General features: G+C 39.8%; 1 protein-coding gene across 1 annotated transcript in view; it reads left to right on the plus strand.

The window, feature by feature from the left end:
* The first annotated feature begins 818 nt into the window (after window positions 1–818).
* myom3 (myomesin 3) overlaps window positions 819–17,790 on the plus strand; it is a 57,267-nt gene continuing 40,295 nt past the window's right edge. Inside the window, exons 1-5 of the mRNA XM_053326900.1 lie at window positions 819–931; window positions 6,307–6,411; window positions 12,507–12,657; window positions 14,402–14,559; window positions 17,642–17,734. Of these exons, the coding sequence (XP_053182875.1) occupies window positions 819–931; window positions 6,307–6,411; window positions 12,507–12,657; window positions 14,402–14,559; window positions 17,642–17,734 (620 nt within the window). The remainder of the gene's footprint in view (window positions 932–6,306; window positions 6,412–12,506; window positions 12,658–14,401; window positions 14,560–17,641; window positions 17,735–17,790) is intronic.

The following is a 17,790-nucleotide window of genomic DNA, read 5'->3' on the forward strand; positions in this document are numbered from 1 at the left end:
ATCAGCCTCTTTCTCTGCTCCCAAACGCTGTGGGAGTGCCTGCTGAGTTCGCTGAAACCCCGCCCCCTACCAAGTGTCACCTGTCAATCAAAGTCACAACCTCTACCTGAAACATGGACACTACGTTTGAGAGCTTTCTGCTGCCAACTCAGCGGCTAACTCAGCTGCTAGCTCAGCAGCTAACTCGGCAGCTAACTCAGCTAACTGGCTAACTGTAGACTGTAGTAGTAGTAGAGTGCACTGAATGTAATACATCAGCAGGAGCGGGTTTATGCCAATCACCGCCGCGTGATCTTCAGACCCGCCCACTAAATCCTGAACACAGAAATCTTGAAACACAGTTTGTGAAGCCTAGCTACACAATTCAAATCTAAATGGTTGAAATGCTTTTTACACCTTTTTTAGAAATACATTTATGACCTATTTAATGTGTCTAGAAGAAAATGTCTGAATTCACTTTACATAGTCTTTATATAAATAGATAATGGTTGCTACCTCTACCACAATGCCTGCCTGACCTCCTGAGGTTTGGCTTATCGGATCACAATCTGTCCTCAATGCATCTTGGGTACATTTACATGTGTGATTTTGAGGTCAAAGACTATCCGACTGCAAACCAATCACTCTAAAACACATTTTAATGCAAGCTGTAAAGGAGGCTGCATAAAGATGGTGTATTTATGCTCCTGGATGAGGTTACATCACCTTTAGTTTCTGACTGACTTTCTCTGACTCTGCATCACCAGCCTCCTATACACCTCTGCCTCCTGACTTCCTCGTCTGCCCTCCCTCCACAGGTGCCAGTTGGGGAGGTTACCATGGAAACCACTACCAGGAAGGTGATGTGGCGAGAGCAGGAGGAGGAGTCGTCCAAGATGGCTCAAAGCATGCAACTGTCCTCCCAGATCAAGAAGAAGACCTTCACCTCCAGGTACAAACACATTGTCGCCACATACAGTAAGACACAGGGGGATAAATACAGATGCCTCACTTTTATAGAGTAACATGAAACCACAGTATCAATGATTTACTGTAGTCAATGAACAGGTACAATGGTAAATGACACATTAAAAAGGACTAATTTATTTTTTACCACCCATATTTTTATTAGTAGTAATATATTTTAACAGTACCAAACTCACATTTATCTTTGGGACACTGCTTCTGAAGCTATAAACATCAGGAGGCATTACCTGTAATATTACAATACTGAAAAACACAATGTTCATCTTGACTCATATTGAGCCCTTAACCCTGATTTTAATTAAACAAAGAGACAAATTCTGGCAACGACTGGAGATAATTTAGCTCTATTCCAGCACAGGTCTCTCGTTTCAGGCGTTTTTCAGAAATTGGTGTCTTGAAATGAGACAAAATGAGGAAAAATCTACGCTAGTATCCTAACAACGGCACTTCAGGCCATAAAAATTCATGAAACAAGCAGATTATTTGAAACTGGTTAATTTGTTTAACCTTAAGGCATTTTTTTCAACTTCAAAATTAAGACTCATTAATGGGTTGAATTACTTGATAGATCTTACCTGAAAACAAAATAATTAATCTGTGACATTTGCCGTTTTTGCCCTACAGTAAACGTGGAAGTGCTTTGGCTGCAATACTATTACGCTACTCAGTGTGTACAAAGTTGTCTTGATTGATCATAGATGATTTCTTTTTGTAGCTGAAGGATGATTTAGGATTAAGTATTTATTTAAGAGAAAAACATATGGCAGGCTGGTTATTCTGAGCTCAGTGAGGCATTACATTCGTTCAAGCACACCCTGTGGGCCACTGGTGGTACAATTCACTCACATACAATATTCACAAACACATGTCGCTGAGACCCTCGCCACCACAGAGAAGTCTGTCACTGGTATTAAGGTGCCTCTAGTTGGGGATGAATGGACAAGCTCGACTCACTCCGCAAACAAACACACACAATCACACACACAAACAAACACACACAGGCAATTTAAAGCTTACATATGCACATCATGTTCCCCACAGCTTCAATCCCTCAATATACACACGCTCAGAGCCAGGTGAAGGTGAGTGTATTTAGAAATTTCGTGTACAGTTACAACAAGTTATACAAGTTATTTTGGGGGCTAGTGGTGTTATCGTAGATTGGATATTAGCTGAAGAGTCAAAATCCAGTAAATGGGAGGCCCTCCAGTCAGCCGCTGGTTTGCCAGACAAACACAAGCAGCAAATGGTGCCGTGCAGACAGAAACATTTTTAAACCATAAGAGCTCTCAAAATGAATTATGAAACAATTAACTGTCAGATTGAAATAAGCAACTGGCAGCAGCATTATCAGTGTGGTACCTAAACTGACTCTGACGTGTCCTGGAGTGACTCACTGCAGTTCATTTTTGACCTTGGAAACAGCAGCTCATAAAACAATCTCAAGGAAGTAGACTAGAAGTCCATTAAAATTGTTTAGAGAAAAAAAATTAAATGCCAACAGGTACTAAAGTAAACCTTGATGCAAGGCATGCACCTACAATACATTTAGTTTTGTTTTCACTCTTATAATGGGATTCGGGCAAAATATCAATAATACAACAGTAGTCGACTCCACTTGACCTCAATGACAAGTGGGTCCCTTAGTACACACTCACTCACATACAGAAGGCTCATCCAGTGGCACTACAGCAAAAGGCAAAAAGAGAAGAGAAAGAAAGAAATGAAAATCAGGCACACCAGTACTCCCAGATGGTTCCAGTATAATCTAATAGGAATCACTCCCAACCCGTCCCTAATAGACTCAAGTCAAATTTGCCTTCATGTTCACTGCCCCCCTGATGCAGCGAGTTATTAAATTAGGTTAACCTGTGGGTCTTTGCAGAATAAAAGGGAAATGGGCCCATTTTTTTGTCCTCGGGGATGATGAAAATAAGCAATTATTCCATCGAGCTTAGTTCAGCTGAACTTAAGAGGTCATGTCTCTCTATTGTTTAAAAAAAGATGTGAGCGAGGGAGCAGGTGCATTGTAAAATTTATACTCCGATCATCCTCAGTGGAAGCACACTCAGATTTATCTCCATGTTAGATTGAACAATAAAAAATGCTAGTTTCTGTTAAAAGACTGACTCAATGTTGTTCACATGCAGTGTCCCTTAGATGTTTTCCTCTTTTTATTTCCTCCTGCTTTTTTTACAACTAGTTAATATTTTGAGGAAGTGCTGAGCTTGTTTTCAATGATCCATCAGTCAACAATATAAATGTCTATTGTCATTTCATCATGGCTCATACTGATGTTTCATAATGTCACTTCATTTACTAAAGTTTAATGATACAGTTTTGATAATTTTCTGTTACGTGCACGCTCACTATTACAAAACCTCAACGTGCACAAACTAGATAGAGAATGAATGTTAAATTACCTCATTCTCTCTCACTCTCTGAATGAAGACAGTGCATAGCAGCAACAGATAACGTTAATCTTCTCTGATTCACCTGTAAAATACAACATGTGTCTTGCATATTGAGTTTTTTTTTGTACAGAATAGCAAAATAAAAGTCTGGAACAGTAGATGTTGCTCATTTTGGTATTATGTAATCTTTATTTTACCATAAACATAATCCCTTCATACAACAAATAAAAATAAATATATAAAATCAAATATGAAATATTGTGATAATGCATTTATTTATTGGGTTATTTATGGAAATGTTGCTCTGTCCTCTCCTTTAAGTTCGTACTCAACACAATACTTTTTTATGTTAATGGAATGCACTGAAACAAATGTATGTGTGACACAAAAAGGTAATTTCTTATTTTGGCCAGTAAAAAAGGAAAAAGCATGGCTAGCAGTCCCATTGGCAGGTAAATTAAAAGGCTAATTTCGGACACTGCCCTTCACTTTCTGGCACACAGCAGAGGTAGCATCTTTTTTTTAAGTGTTTGTTTGCTTGTGTAGGTGCACATGTGTATGTAGTTCCTGTCCTCCGCTTCAGTGATACTACCCAGCCGCAGCACTACATTATTCAATGGCCTGAGCCTCTCAGCACTCGCTCAAAGGGAACCTAAACAAAGGAGAAGGAAGAAAAAAAGAAAGACGGCAAAAGCAGAAGTTGCTCTCTGAGTGGCGTGGAATGGGGAAATTTCCCAGCTTACAAAACAAAAGAAAACGAGAAGTCATGTAAATTTGCAGTGCCATTGGTGAGATGGCTTGTTAAAAGTAATGCCTCAGGCTGAATGTGAGCAACGGTAATTGGGGGTTATGCATTTGCAGTACACACCTGAGTAAATATACAGATATGACACACAAAATTATGGATTTTTTTCCATTTTTGTTTTGTACTTTACTTCAAAGACAGACAAAAGCATGCTGTAAATATAGAACCAGTAACACATGAAAAGTAAAAAAGACATCCAAACTTAAAATATCCTGTCACTGTGGTCGTAATTACTCTTGTTAAAAGCGCACCAGTCATCTGTGGATAAAAGGAGAGCAAAAATTAATGCTTCTCCAGTTACAAAAATGCCTTTCAACTTCAACGCCTCCAGTGACCTTGTCGCTAGCAACAAATGCCCCTCTCCTGTTTATGGGGGTGGGGGGGGGGGGGGGGGTGCACATAGAAAAGATCAGCTAAGTTATTAGTGGTGCTTTAAATGGAGAACTCATGCTTTAGTGTAGGCTTACACACACGTGCCCATTGTCTGTTTCACTATGCGGTCATGATAAACAGAGAAGTCCCTGTTTCTGATTTAGACTCCCTTTGTTTGGTTCATCATGTTCAGTTTTTTTTCCAGCTCATCAACCATAACACAAACAGCTCCACCATCAGCTGACACTAACATAATGTGAACATAACGTGAACGTTGCAGATGATTTCACGCTAGAGTGCCACAACGAGTGAAACTGCCATTGTCCTTTGAACAACCTATTGGCTCAAATCCAAAAACCTTTGCTTCATACAGCAACACAACTCGCCCGTGCTGACCACAGTGGCCTTTGTTCTTCCTGATTATATAAGCTCCCTATAGACCATAGTATATGTTTGTACACAAGTGCAGAAAGGGGAACACTGATTGAGGAAAGACATCTGATGACAGTCATCGTATTTCTCGGACCTGAGAGAATACAGGTCATCCGCTGCACTGCTTGCATAGCTGGATAAAGCTTTGCACATCATACATTGGAGCCAATTAGTTTGTAAATGAGATAAAACACTGAGCTACAGTTCAGAAAAGAGTGTAAAAAAATCCTGATATAAGATTACACACAGTTTTGCCCAACAGTTGTCTAACGAGTGATTCTGGATGACTGGGAATGACCCTGATGAAGGCCGCAAGTCGAAACGTGTTGATCTAACAATAAAGTTGTTCTTTACTACGAGTGTTGATGGAGCAGCTGATGTTCAACAGCTGTGTAATATGATAAATCCTCCAACTGTAAGCCAGCATTGACAGCGCTGCAGATGTAACTGATATCTTGTTGAGGGAAGACAGCTAAAATTACAATACGTTGACAAAAAAAAAAAAAAGTAAGTTGTTTTTGCATATCCTGTTTGACAGAGCTTCAAACCGAATCTGCAAATTACACTGTAAGATTTTAGCAAACACTTGACTGTGTGTGAGTGTGTGTTTATTCTGAGCTGTGACAAATCTGCTGTAAGTTACAAAATGAACCGTACTTGGTGGTTTACCCAGGAGCAGCGCAGATTGACAGGAGTGTATTAGTGGGGGCAAACATTACTGACATGGTATTTTTATAGAAAGCCGGCCTTTTGAGGATTCTAACATGCAGTTTCTGTTGTTTTCTTTGATTACGGCTTGTCATTGTTTACCTTGCTAGTTCTTCACAATAGGAAAAAAAACATTGACCAAAAAAAAAAAAAAAAAAATCCACTTAAGCGGTTTTCTGTCTGGAGAAAGTTTTAAACTGAATCCCTGGAGTGTCTGAATAAATGAAACTTCAAGCATATTGTGTTTGCCTACATTACTTAGGCCCTCTCTGATGTATGGCCTCCACTGCTGTTCACACACACAGAATAAGAGAGCCACTGCTGCTTTCTAGTGGCAGACGGGAAAAATGGTCTGATTAACTCGAGATTGGATAATGTGCCATAAACCATGACTGAATGAATAAGCATGCTAATATGAACACTAAATCCCTCCATCAATAGAATAAACTACTGTGAAGGATGACAAGGGAAAATATCCATTTTTTAATCTGTGTCACTGTGTGTATCAGTTTTTACCTGTGTCATTTGATGATATGCAAGATATATTGTTCTAATCAGACACTATTTTGTTTTTTTTTGTTTTATTTTTCTCTTCTTTCGATGCACCAGTGATGAGGAACCCTCGTACTGTGATTACTATCCCATCATCCCTGCTGACCTGATGTCCGTCAAGGAGATACTGAACATTGACAACTCAATCCGCCACAGGACATGGTGAGATACAAGATAAAGCAAAGTATATTACACGTGTGGTTTTATTGATAATAGGAAAGACTCAGTCAGGAGAGGGCAAAATTGGAAACCTGAATTTCCTCATTGGGAGTGATCATTTAGGTTTTGCTAATACAAGGAATGAGTGATTATTTGCATGGATTATTGCAAAGTATGCCTAAATATTCAATGCAGTATATAGTTATCTATCTGGATAAAATCATGATACTGAAATATATTATAATGAAATAACTTGTTGGATGAAATAACCAAGAGTCAGTGATTTACAACAGCAATGGTCTCATACACATAGAAATATTAAAGAAATACCTTTAAAAGCATAAAAAGGGTTAGAAAAATATGGAAACATCTCCCTGCAGTTGATACATTTATATTCACTCACAGTATATATTATCATATATTGCCCATCTCTGGCTAGACACATACACTGGTAACTCCCAAAAATGTGGCTCACACGGTTCTGTTCACATTTAAATTCTTCAGAGACATTTTTAATCATAAATACAACAGATAAGCGCTACACTGGCAACTTAACTAATGCAACAGGACTAGTTTGGATTTTTAAAAAGACATTTTTCAAAACTTTTAGCTGACATTTAACAAAAACTAATCAATGACAGCCTGGGGCAAATTTAAATCTCCATCTGCAGCTCTCAGCTCAACCACATCATTTTTTTATTTTTCATTTTGTACAAGTCTTTTGTAGATAAAAGAAGAAGGGTAACGACTGTGGATAAGTCTCTCTCTCTCTCTCTCTCTCTCGCTCTCTCTCTCTCTCTCTCTCTCTCTCTCTCTCTCTCTCTCTCTCTCTCTCTCTCTCTCTCTCTCTCTCTCTCTCTCTCTCGCTCTTTCTTCCTTCCTGGATGATCTGTGCTTGTCATAAAATTCAGCCTCTCCATCAGTAGTCACCACATCCTCTCTTTCTCTCTTCTCTCCACTTTATTTGAGAAAAGAGGAGCGGGTCAAGTTTCACTGTCGCTTTGCCCTGCATGATACGACAGCACAAGAGCTGTATTCCTTTTTTTTTTTCTTCAGCTTTCCTTTTATACCAACAGAAAGTCTCTATAAACAACGGAAATCAGGGCTCTTTCTTCACTCTCATCTGTCAGTAAAAGGCCAGCTGGGGACTTGTCCTATCATTCGCCGTCTCATTGATGTCATGAAGGCAGTAAGCTTTACCCGTTCGACTGAGTTATACAGCGGAAGATGAGACAATCAGACCTACATAAAGCAGCTATTGACAAACTATTATTCAAACGGGACAGAGCATAAATTATACAGTATGTTTCTACACTGTGATGTATCAGGTCAAATGACAGAGAAAAGTTAGCATGTGGCTGGACTTGATTCCCCTTGAGCACAGAAAATCTTTAACTTATTAATGAATCAGAATATGAGATTATTTTTGTTGATGATGTGTGTGTAAACTATTTTTTTTACCCCTTTAAGTGTCTTATGACAGGATTACTGCTCAGCTGTCATAGAGAGGATGTTATATATCTAAAAATAATTCCCAGAATAAGGAGGTTTAGGTGACCGAGAACAGGAAGTCAGTGGAGCACCATGACCTGTCTGTGTCCGGGATTCAATACTACTTACCTTTTACATCTGGAAGCTTAACACAAACTCTTGTTTTGTTTTTTTTTAATCCATCCATAACCTAATTAAACTTTTTTGTGTCAGAAACTATTTAAAATCTTCTGTGTATGTAGTCTTCTCCATCAATGCTAAAAATATCACTGATATATTTTCCTCTTCAAGCCATGAAAGGTTTGCTGGCAAGTGGCTGACAGCAGTAAATAGACGGAAGGACAGAGGTCACACAATGAGCACTGAAAGAGAAGATGAGTAATACTGGAAGATAGAGTTGCCAAAGGAAAGTGAAGGGGGGGGGGGTCATTGAGGGTGAAATCACAGCCTCTTGAAAGACAAAACACATCTGACAGTAATGAGCCTCAGCTGCAGCACTGTGCCCCTGCCAACTTGGCATCTCATTAAGTGCCCTCTTCCATGCCACCACCAAAAACCCTCCATCTCATCGAGTGTCTATCCTATCTGCTAACGTGCTTAACTCTAATTCACCAAGCTTCAATCACCTTCACATTTTTTACACCTGTTAAATCTTTCTACCTCTTGAATTACTAAGTTCAACTCCTTCTAAAGTAGGATTTCTCCACCAAAACTTAGTTTCCACAAGTCTTATCCTCCTATCAGAAGTGCCTAGATGAAAATGGTGTGGACTAGGGGTGAAATGGTACGTATATTTATCCTTAACCATCATGGTACAGATGTTACGGTTCAGTGCATACAGTCAGATGAAGAACACGCCTCATTATTGCTAGTCTTAGTTCAATAATCCATTTACTCTTACATGTGGGACAATAATTTTAGAGCTTGAGTTTCACTTGGAATGTTTTAGCAGCGTACCATTTAGCTGTCACATGGATTTATGCTAGCCAGCATAGCCAAGTAAATCTGATTAACCCTGGTTATCCTGTAGCTGCCGTCAGAATGACAAACAAGACATACCTAACACTGATCAAGTGCAAGACTTTTCAAAAAATATGCATCCATCATCCATTATCCATTATCTCCGTAGTGGAACCATATTGTGTCCCCTCGTCACCCTCTGCTATCCGTGACAGTCAGCTTTTTACCCCACCTTTGAGTGAAGCCTCTCAAATAACAATAAAGACATTTGATTTCTGATATGGTCAGACGGCATGTCGTAAGAACAAATTCTGAGAGACAAAAATGTAGTTAAAAAGTATTACAGTAAAAATAGTTGGCCCCTCTGACTGTCATTTTATCATATATGACACCATAAGATTATTAATATTGAAGCATCAGTGTTAGAGCAGCATGTTACTGTTGTAGCTGCCGGAGGTGAAGCTAGTTTTAACTACTGGATAAAGGCAAATCATAAAACTGTCTGTTAAGCTCAGAAAATTACACTTTTACTATAATGCAACCTTTAAAAGCAGAAAAGACAACATTTATCCAACATCACGATATTCAATATCTAAGACAAAATCCATAAAATATCATGATATCAATATAATATCGATTCACTGCCCAGCCCTAACTGCCACACAACCTTAGCGAACCATGGCACCAAAACTGTGGTACATACCGAACCATGACTTTTGTGTATCGTTATACCCGTAGTGTGGACATATATTTCAGGAAGGAGGCTGCAAATGTAGTAATGCAGAAGATGATTAACTGCTCCCAGGATTAGAGAGGAAGGGAAGGATGAAGTCGAAGGCTCTCGAGGATTGGCACACTATTTCTGGAAGGCCTAGAGTATGGCACGATAGGAGAGCATGACATTTGATTTGATTTGTGTGGAAAATGAATGCATTTTGTGTGGTGGCAAGTGTGGCTGCATTTGCACATAACTATCTGATTCACATAATGGTTTCTCTTTACTATTTTCTCCCTGTGGTTAGGTGTCATTTTTAAGTTATGCAGCTGACTCATGCACGCCTGGTTTACTGTTCCCGGCAACAATAAGCAAAATTAAAATTTGCATATGGAGCAATAATTAAGCCATAAACCGTCTGATTCTCACTGACTTGATGTTTTCAGTAGTTCATTCCCTAAAGGCTTAAACTCTCTGAGTCCACAGAGATAAAAACACATACAGGCACATGCTTTACTAAATGAGCCCCTGGCGGAAAAAGTCTAAACCGCTTTCTTGGGTGCCTGTATGTGTGAGGTGTGTGAGTATGTGCATCCTCATAGCCATCAATGCATGCACACATTTATTTGCATATTTGTCCATGATGTTTGTGTATTTTCACAAATTATCGGAAGCATTTGGAGGGCCTTTCATGCATTAGTAGTCATCAAAGCTTGGAGAGATCTTTGTGAATATTTAAGATTCTGTGTCTCTATTTTTTTGTGGCGATGGATGTGTGAATTATATGTTAAAATAATTAAACTGTCAATCAAGAGATGATTCAGGATACACCCCCCCCCTCCCATATTAGGAGAGATAGGAGTATTAAAATGATGCATTTAAAAAACGGTGCCAAAATTCATGTTTACTTGTGTCGGAGTGCGTATACTTCCCTGCATATGGATGAACTGTATGTATGCAGGAGAACACACTGATGACTACGCATATGGATACATTCATTCACAGCTATGATTCATTGTACTCATGTGTATTTATTATAGTCATCCAGAGGGCTTCATGGACATCTGTGAGGTTGTGCTTTGTAGCACAACAAGCTAGCGCCACGCATGGAAGGGAACGTGGCGCTAGCTTGTTGTGCTACATATCACAACGTCTACGTCTACTGTACACGGAACAACTCTCCTGAGACTTAAGACGTGATCGCTGTTACAAAATCTTTGGAGCTTTTTCTAAACAAAATAATGTGTCCACACCAGAGTCCTGCACAGGTCCCGTTGTGTAAACCCACACCTGCCCATAGCCACTACCTGACCAGTTATCTGAAAACTGCTTAAGCATTGCAAGTACTGGAAAATTACACAGTACATTACTTTTCACCCATTTCATCAAAATTTGAGCATCACCCATCAGGTACCTGCGGGTACCCAAACCCGTGCAGGACTCTAGCCCACACGCTGAGGGCATACTCACACTAGGCACAGTTGCCTTGTACCATGCCTCCCTCTCCACTCCCCCGCTGGCCTGTGCTCACAATGCATATTACGATCTGGGCCTGAGCACGCTTACATCATCACAGTGTGATTTTTTTGTGTTGAATAAAGTTCTCTCGCACAGCACAATGGACTTTATAATTTTACTTACTTTATAGCTTTATCAACTATGCAAGACAGCAATTTAATGGGACAGTCGCATCATTGAGGTCACGGTTAGAGATTACACTAGATGCGCAGCGTGGCCAAGTCCAACTGAGCCATACGGTACAGAGGGATCACACTAGTCAAACGAACCAGACTTTAGGGATCGGGCACGGCACGGCACGGATCGCCTAGTGTGAGAGCGCCCTCAGTGGTGAAGGACCGAGTGCAACAGTGCAGCTCTCTGGTGTGTTTTTAACAGTATTTGGACAACAACAGAAGGCTTTGGGTACACACACAAGAATTCAAAGGAGGATCAAATCATTGCTGGTTTGGTTCTGCACATGAGATTTGTTAAAAAAGATACAGACAGTGGTGAGCCAGAACTTTTAAGGACCACTCAGAGTAAGGGTGCAAATAAACAACACTCTATTCCCCGGCTATGACAGCTGCCCTATTTACTGTCCCCGTTTCTGCCCAAAGAAAGTCAGATACAATTTGTTTCTTCTCGATGAATAGACGATCACAACTGCCAGCCATCTCCATGACAACCAACCAGTTCAAAAGGAAAGTCACAGATGTCACACAGTCGGCGACACAACAACGCTTTGAACTGTCCACACCTGACGGATTCCTGGGGAGTCACACATCAACATGAGAAAAGACTTTGGAGTACCAGCTGATGAGAACCAGCTGTGGCAGCGAGGCTTGATGTTCGACTCATAAAAGATCAACTTTTCAAAACCTTTGAATATGTGTGTTTGAATGGTGCTTATGTAAAATGACACGTACGTATAAATGGAGAAGCAAACCATCAACACTCATCGCAGAGTATTTTAAAAGACAAACTGTCAAAATATCACAAAACCAACATTTGTCTGTTTAACGGAGGGAGACAGTTTAAATACCAAAAAAAAGAAAATCAATGTAAATGTGCTGCTTTGTTTCTCTCAAAGGTTGACTGCTGCTTTCTGAATTGCCATCTCAACTTTTGTCTCTGATGGAGATCGGGGTTAAGAGTCTACTCAAACATTTCGAAAGAAGCAAATCAATGTCTAATTGTATAATATAATATTATGTGCTGCTGAAAATAAACATTTCATATACAATATTAACATACTTTGAATTAATATTGTATATGAATTGATAATTTAAACGTTGCTGCTTTGCTGTAGAGACTTCATTAATCTTTGTGTTCTGTATACATCACCCTTACTGATGAAAATAAGCAAATATAAAACACAAATAAAAGAAAAATAGTCCTTAATTAATGAAATATTTGTGCTGTGTAACTCCAGGGAAATCATGGATACTTTGGAGGCTGAGGAAGAGTATTTCAGAGATAAATGGACTATGTTTGGGAATGAGGCTGAGAGCGTGGAGATAGATGTGATCAGGAACCAGCACGTGTTGCGGACTCGCGTTGATAAAATGACCCTTCGCAGACAGGTAGGTCTCAAATGATGAGATTTCAGCACCACTCTACACATATTTCTGCTATTACGTAATTCCCTAAAGTTTAAATACTTTTGTCAGTTTTTACTCTTTCAAATAATCATCCATCTACATTACTTTTCAGTACATACATTTTCATTTGTCTAAATATGACACCAAACTAAATGATGTTTTTGTCTTGTGTGAGCCTCTTCTCTCTGCATGTCATTTTAACACACTGATTTAACGTACTGGGAGATGTACAACAACACCACAGCTCCCAGTACCTCCCACTCCCACAAATAAGATTAAGGGTTGCACACTTGTATATATTATAAGGAATTTATGTAGATTGTACATTTATATAATTGCAGATTATTTTAGAGATTGTTTATTGTATATAGTATTTTATTTTATTTTTTATCACTTCACCATTACAAGGCTACTGTTGTGTCAATTCTGAATTCCCCCCCCCCCCCCCCCAAGGTGATCAATAAAGTTTGCCTTACCTTACTTAACTTACTTTCATTTACCTTTGGCTACTCTTGGATTATCAGCGGAAATAAATGTGTGCACATAGGGGAACATTTGGCTTCATCCAATTGCAGACTGTGGCAATTGTTCTGTGATTGCTTTCTTCTTCATCTAGATTGTGGTTCGATCCTTTAGGAGGTGCAGCTTCTCACTCCTTCCTTGTTAACTTTGATTTTGATTATACAATCTTGATCAACTTTACTCTAATGAAAATTGAGACTCTTGTCATTTGGGGGGTGGTTGGGGTATTTTGTCACATTTATAAATCTATATTTTGGTGTTAATCTAACGTCGGCTTGTGTAGGAAGCTAAAGTGAATGTACACGTGTCCGCTGAGATTTGATTTATTGATCTTTATTTGTCTTTAATAGCCTACATAGTGAGGTTATATTAGCATCTTTAATTGTTTCTTTATTGTACATATTATTGTTATGCATACATGTACAGTTTAAGGTTTTAATAAGTAGCCTAAGAGAAACCCAGTTTGATAGCAACAGTAGGATAGCCTATTAGGCAAAGTACTTGATCTGTCTCTGTTAAAACTTAACGAACTGAAAGTAATCATAGGCTATGGTACAATGTGTAAGCTAAGTTAGCCTAAATAAAAGATTATACCATTATAGCCTAAAGCCAACCATATCAGAAATGGACATAGAGAGCAAAGCCTACTCTGTTAGCAGCTTTCTAGTTAAACCCATATAGACAGGTGAGAATATTATCTTTGGCCTAACGAGAAATATAGACTAAGCCATGGGCATTAGGCTGTGCTATAAGTGATTGTTATGTTTGGAGGTGATAGAAAAAGGTGCAAAGAGATTCAATTAATAGGGGATCTGTGGCTCCTGCATTTCTACCCTGGCCTAGATTACATCACAAGGGTCATTTTCACCTCATATCAGAGATGAAAATATCAATTACTGTATTTTGTGGTTGGTAAGTAAAAATATATCAAGTTTGTTTTTCATTCTTGTGTGTCAAAATAGTTTCTTTCTTTCTCATATTGTTCGAAACCAGTGAGATACTTTCTGTATAAAATAAACTTTACTAAAAAAAAGGTGCAATATGTAGGAATTTTAGTTTAATTTTACAAGTAATTTCTGATTCTTTTACTGTATTTACCAGCAATTACTTTCCATCTCACCTGCATTATTCATTTTAATTAGTTTTTTTTTTTTTTTTGGGGGGGGGGTTGTTGTTGATATTCTTTTCTTGAATTGTGCTACAGGCAGAAAAGAAGGCATATATGCACAAGAGGTACCTGGAGCTTCTGAGTCGGAAGGCCCCAGACTTTCCAATCCCTCTGAGGGCTCACACTGTCTGGGAGGGCATGACAGTCAAACTCTCCTGCACCGTCCAGGGCTGTCCACCCCCGAAGGTCACATGGTAAGGACTTTTGTCTCGGCAGCACTCCAGTCTTTTTTCCTCCATTGGCCTACTGGGATTCATTTTCTAGCCCTTCATATTAAAGTCTGTTGCTCGGGTCATACTGCAGACTTTAATTTGGTCTCTCACTTGGTTGGATTGGTTTAGGGCAGAAAACATCCCAGAGAGGGCTGATGTTAATACTTTCAGGGAACAACTGCACAAGATGTATAATGATGTGTACTCCTGATAGAATTGTATCATTGTATTAGAGCTGAAATTGAATGGAGGGATGCATGGATGGATAATCTTTTGTCATTTATTAAGCCACAATACCAAATGTTCTCTTGTTCCAGCTTCTTGACTTTAATCATTTGCTGCTTTTCTCTGACCACAAACTGAATTGTCTTTGGGTTGTGGACTGTTAGACAAAACAAACTATTTAAAAACGTCACCTTGGGCTATGGGAAATTGTGATGGACCTCATTTTGCTATTTTCTGCAGCCATACATTGCATTATTAATAAAGTAACCATTCTATTATACAGGGAATTGCTGCTGAATTTGTCATAGATCAGTACAAGTTTGAAAAGTGTGAGTGTTAAAGTAAGCGATGTGGGGGAAAACGAGGAGAATAGTTGTTGATATCTGAGTGAAAACCAAAACGCATTGTCATGGTAACGGACGTAACCACTACGCAAGCTTCCGTTTGATAGCAGCATTTATTGCTCTGATAGAACAGGTGGCTAGCCTGGCTAACACCAAACCGCGTCTCAATCTCATGTGAGATTATTGTGATAGCAAACCTGTGTTTACATGTCTTCATGACTGTAACGCTTTGAAAGCAGTGAACAAACACCAGATACAGCGAGCAACTACACAGCAGCTACGTTGAAGGTTACGTCAGCACGCTGCTAACGTTAGCTGCGAAGCTAACGTGCAGAGCGTGTTACAGCTGTAGTAACAACTCTGCTACTTTACAGCCAACATCACAACACCAACATATCCTGACTAACTGGACAGTGAGCTGAATGTCAGCAGGTAACGTTACAGTTTATGTGAAGCAGCGCTGATGTTACTCACCTGTTCAGCAGATCAGCTTCCGCCTTCACTCTCCACTCTTCCGCCGGGTCTCCGTTGGTCCCTCCGCAATTAGAAAACCACACTGATGTGTCTGCGGGTCCTTGTCTGGTCAAAGTCCTTCTTTCATATGTTTTGTTCGTCTAACTTTCTCCTCTCTGGATGTTTCTTGGCCACCTCTCCTTCCCCACTGTATACCAGGCGCTTCTCGCTCCGACTGCGTACACTACGTAACCTCCCCCGCCTCCCCTCGGTCTGACCATGAACGGGCATGGCTGGAGTGTGTTGGCTCGCTCCGTGCCACATAGGCCTATTTATCTATATACCTATTTATTTATATATTGCCTATTTATTTGCTGAATCTCAGAAACCAGGCTATGTATTGAGCATAGACTGTATATAAGAAATGGACGTAACATCCGTGACGTCACCCATTGGTTTGTGGACTGCTGCTCGAAAGCCAATAGTATCGAATCTAGGCAGCGCCATCTTGAAAATTTCAGGTGCATGCTGGGAAAAAATGAACACGGATTCTCCTTATATGGGCATGAGGCGGATTCATGGACAGACGTATGGGCGGGACCAACGGCGGAGCGGGGAGGCTGCGATTGGTTGCGAGGGCTGGATCTCAAGGACATTGGTCAATCAACCTGTCAATCACAACGTAGCCACGTAGCCTGCTTTATCGTCAAATATAAAATCAGGGAGGCTAACATTTCACAAATGAACACCAGACTGCATTGAAGAAGGCTTTAAACTAGCGATTGAGACCATAAACACGTTTTGAAAACGTTTACTGAGGTTAGAAATCAAGTGAGAAGTTGGTGAATTCTCCATTGACTTGTATAGAGACGGTCGCTACCTGGTGGCCTTTTGATAGAATGCAGCTCTAAATTACTTCCGCATTGGCTTCTTTTTCAGAGGACAGGAACTCCCCGCTTGTTATTGAGACCGGACTTTTTTTCAGCGCGCACTTAGAAGGGACAGCTAGCAGATAGTGATCATACAGTCTATGATAGAGATGAGAGATTTGGTGATTTTGACATAAAATGTATTGGATTATTATCGCTTACTACACTTTAAAAGAGGTTAGTTAGGTTGTATGATTGTTACATGAAAATAAAGACAGACATAAAGGACTGAGATTTAGTGCCATCTAGTGGGATGGACTTGGCAGAAACAGTATAGAAGTTGAAGTATTCATAAGTATGTATTATGTGTACCTGAAAATAAGAAGCATTGTGTTTTTGTTACCTTAGAATGAGCGTTTTATATCCACATAGAGAGCAGGTCCGCTTCTACATACAGTAGGCCACCATGTTGCACCGCCATGTTTCTACAGTAGCCTAGAAAAGGACACAAACACTGGCACAAGAGGTGAGACCTTTCATGGTTTTTAGCAAGTTTTGCAGTCACCATAATTTCCCCTACACACTTGGAAGGAGAGGTGTATTCATGTGGTTACTATCTGCAACCTCACTGCTAGATGCCACTAAATCTAAAACACACTGCCAATTTAAAGTCCACGAGTTTCTTGCATAACAAACAAGAGTCATGACACTTCAGTTCTGAACCCTGAGTTGAATTTTGCCCTCTGCATTAATATGAAATCACCTGTGTTAATTCAGGCAACGTGCCACACTGTCGACCTTGATTCTTTCATTCCTGAGAGAGCAGCTGATGAAAAGACAGTGTGTGTTCAGTATTCATGAACCTAAGCTGAGATCCAGATAACCTGCGGCTTGTGGGTTTCTCCATCCCATATGGTACCCATCGAGTCCAATGAACTGCAAAAGTCTGCCCTCAACAATGCCCAGCACAAGACAGAATGAGAGATCAAAGTCCCCCTCTTGAGGTTATGTATTCAACCAAACTAACATTTGATTAGTGAAAGATGTGAATAGGTAATCAGTGGGCAGGAGCGTGGGACACCCAAGTGCAACCTGATGTTCACTTCTGCTTTGATATTCAGTAAAAACAAAAACTCTGAACACACTCTGATCTATTCTTAACTTTTATGATAGGTATAAAGACGGCCTGCCACTGCGAATGTCCGAGAAACCATGGAACTACAGCCTTAAACAAAGTTTTGGTCTTAACTCACTGGAGATCAGAAGGTGGGTCACTCCGAATAGCTCAAATCCTTAATTAAGGTTGAAAATCTTTGTGCAAA

The sequence above is a fragment of the Scomber japonicus genome, chromosome 10 (genome assembly GCF_027409825.1).
Source record: "Scomber japonicus isolate fScoJap1 chromosome 10, fScoJap1.pri, whole genome shotgun sequence".
Classification (NCBI taxonomy): Eukaryota; Metazoa; Chordata; class Actinopteri; order Scombriformes; family Scombridae; genus Scomber; species Scomber japonicus.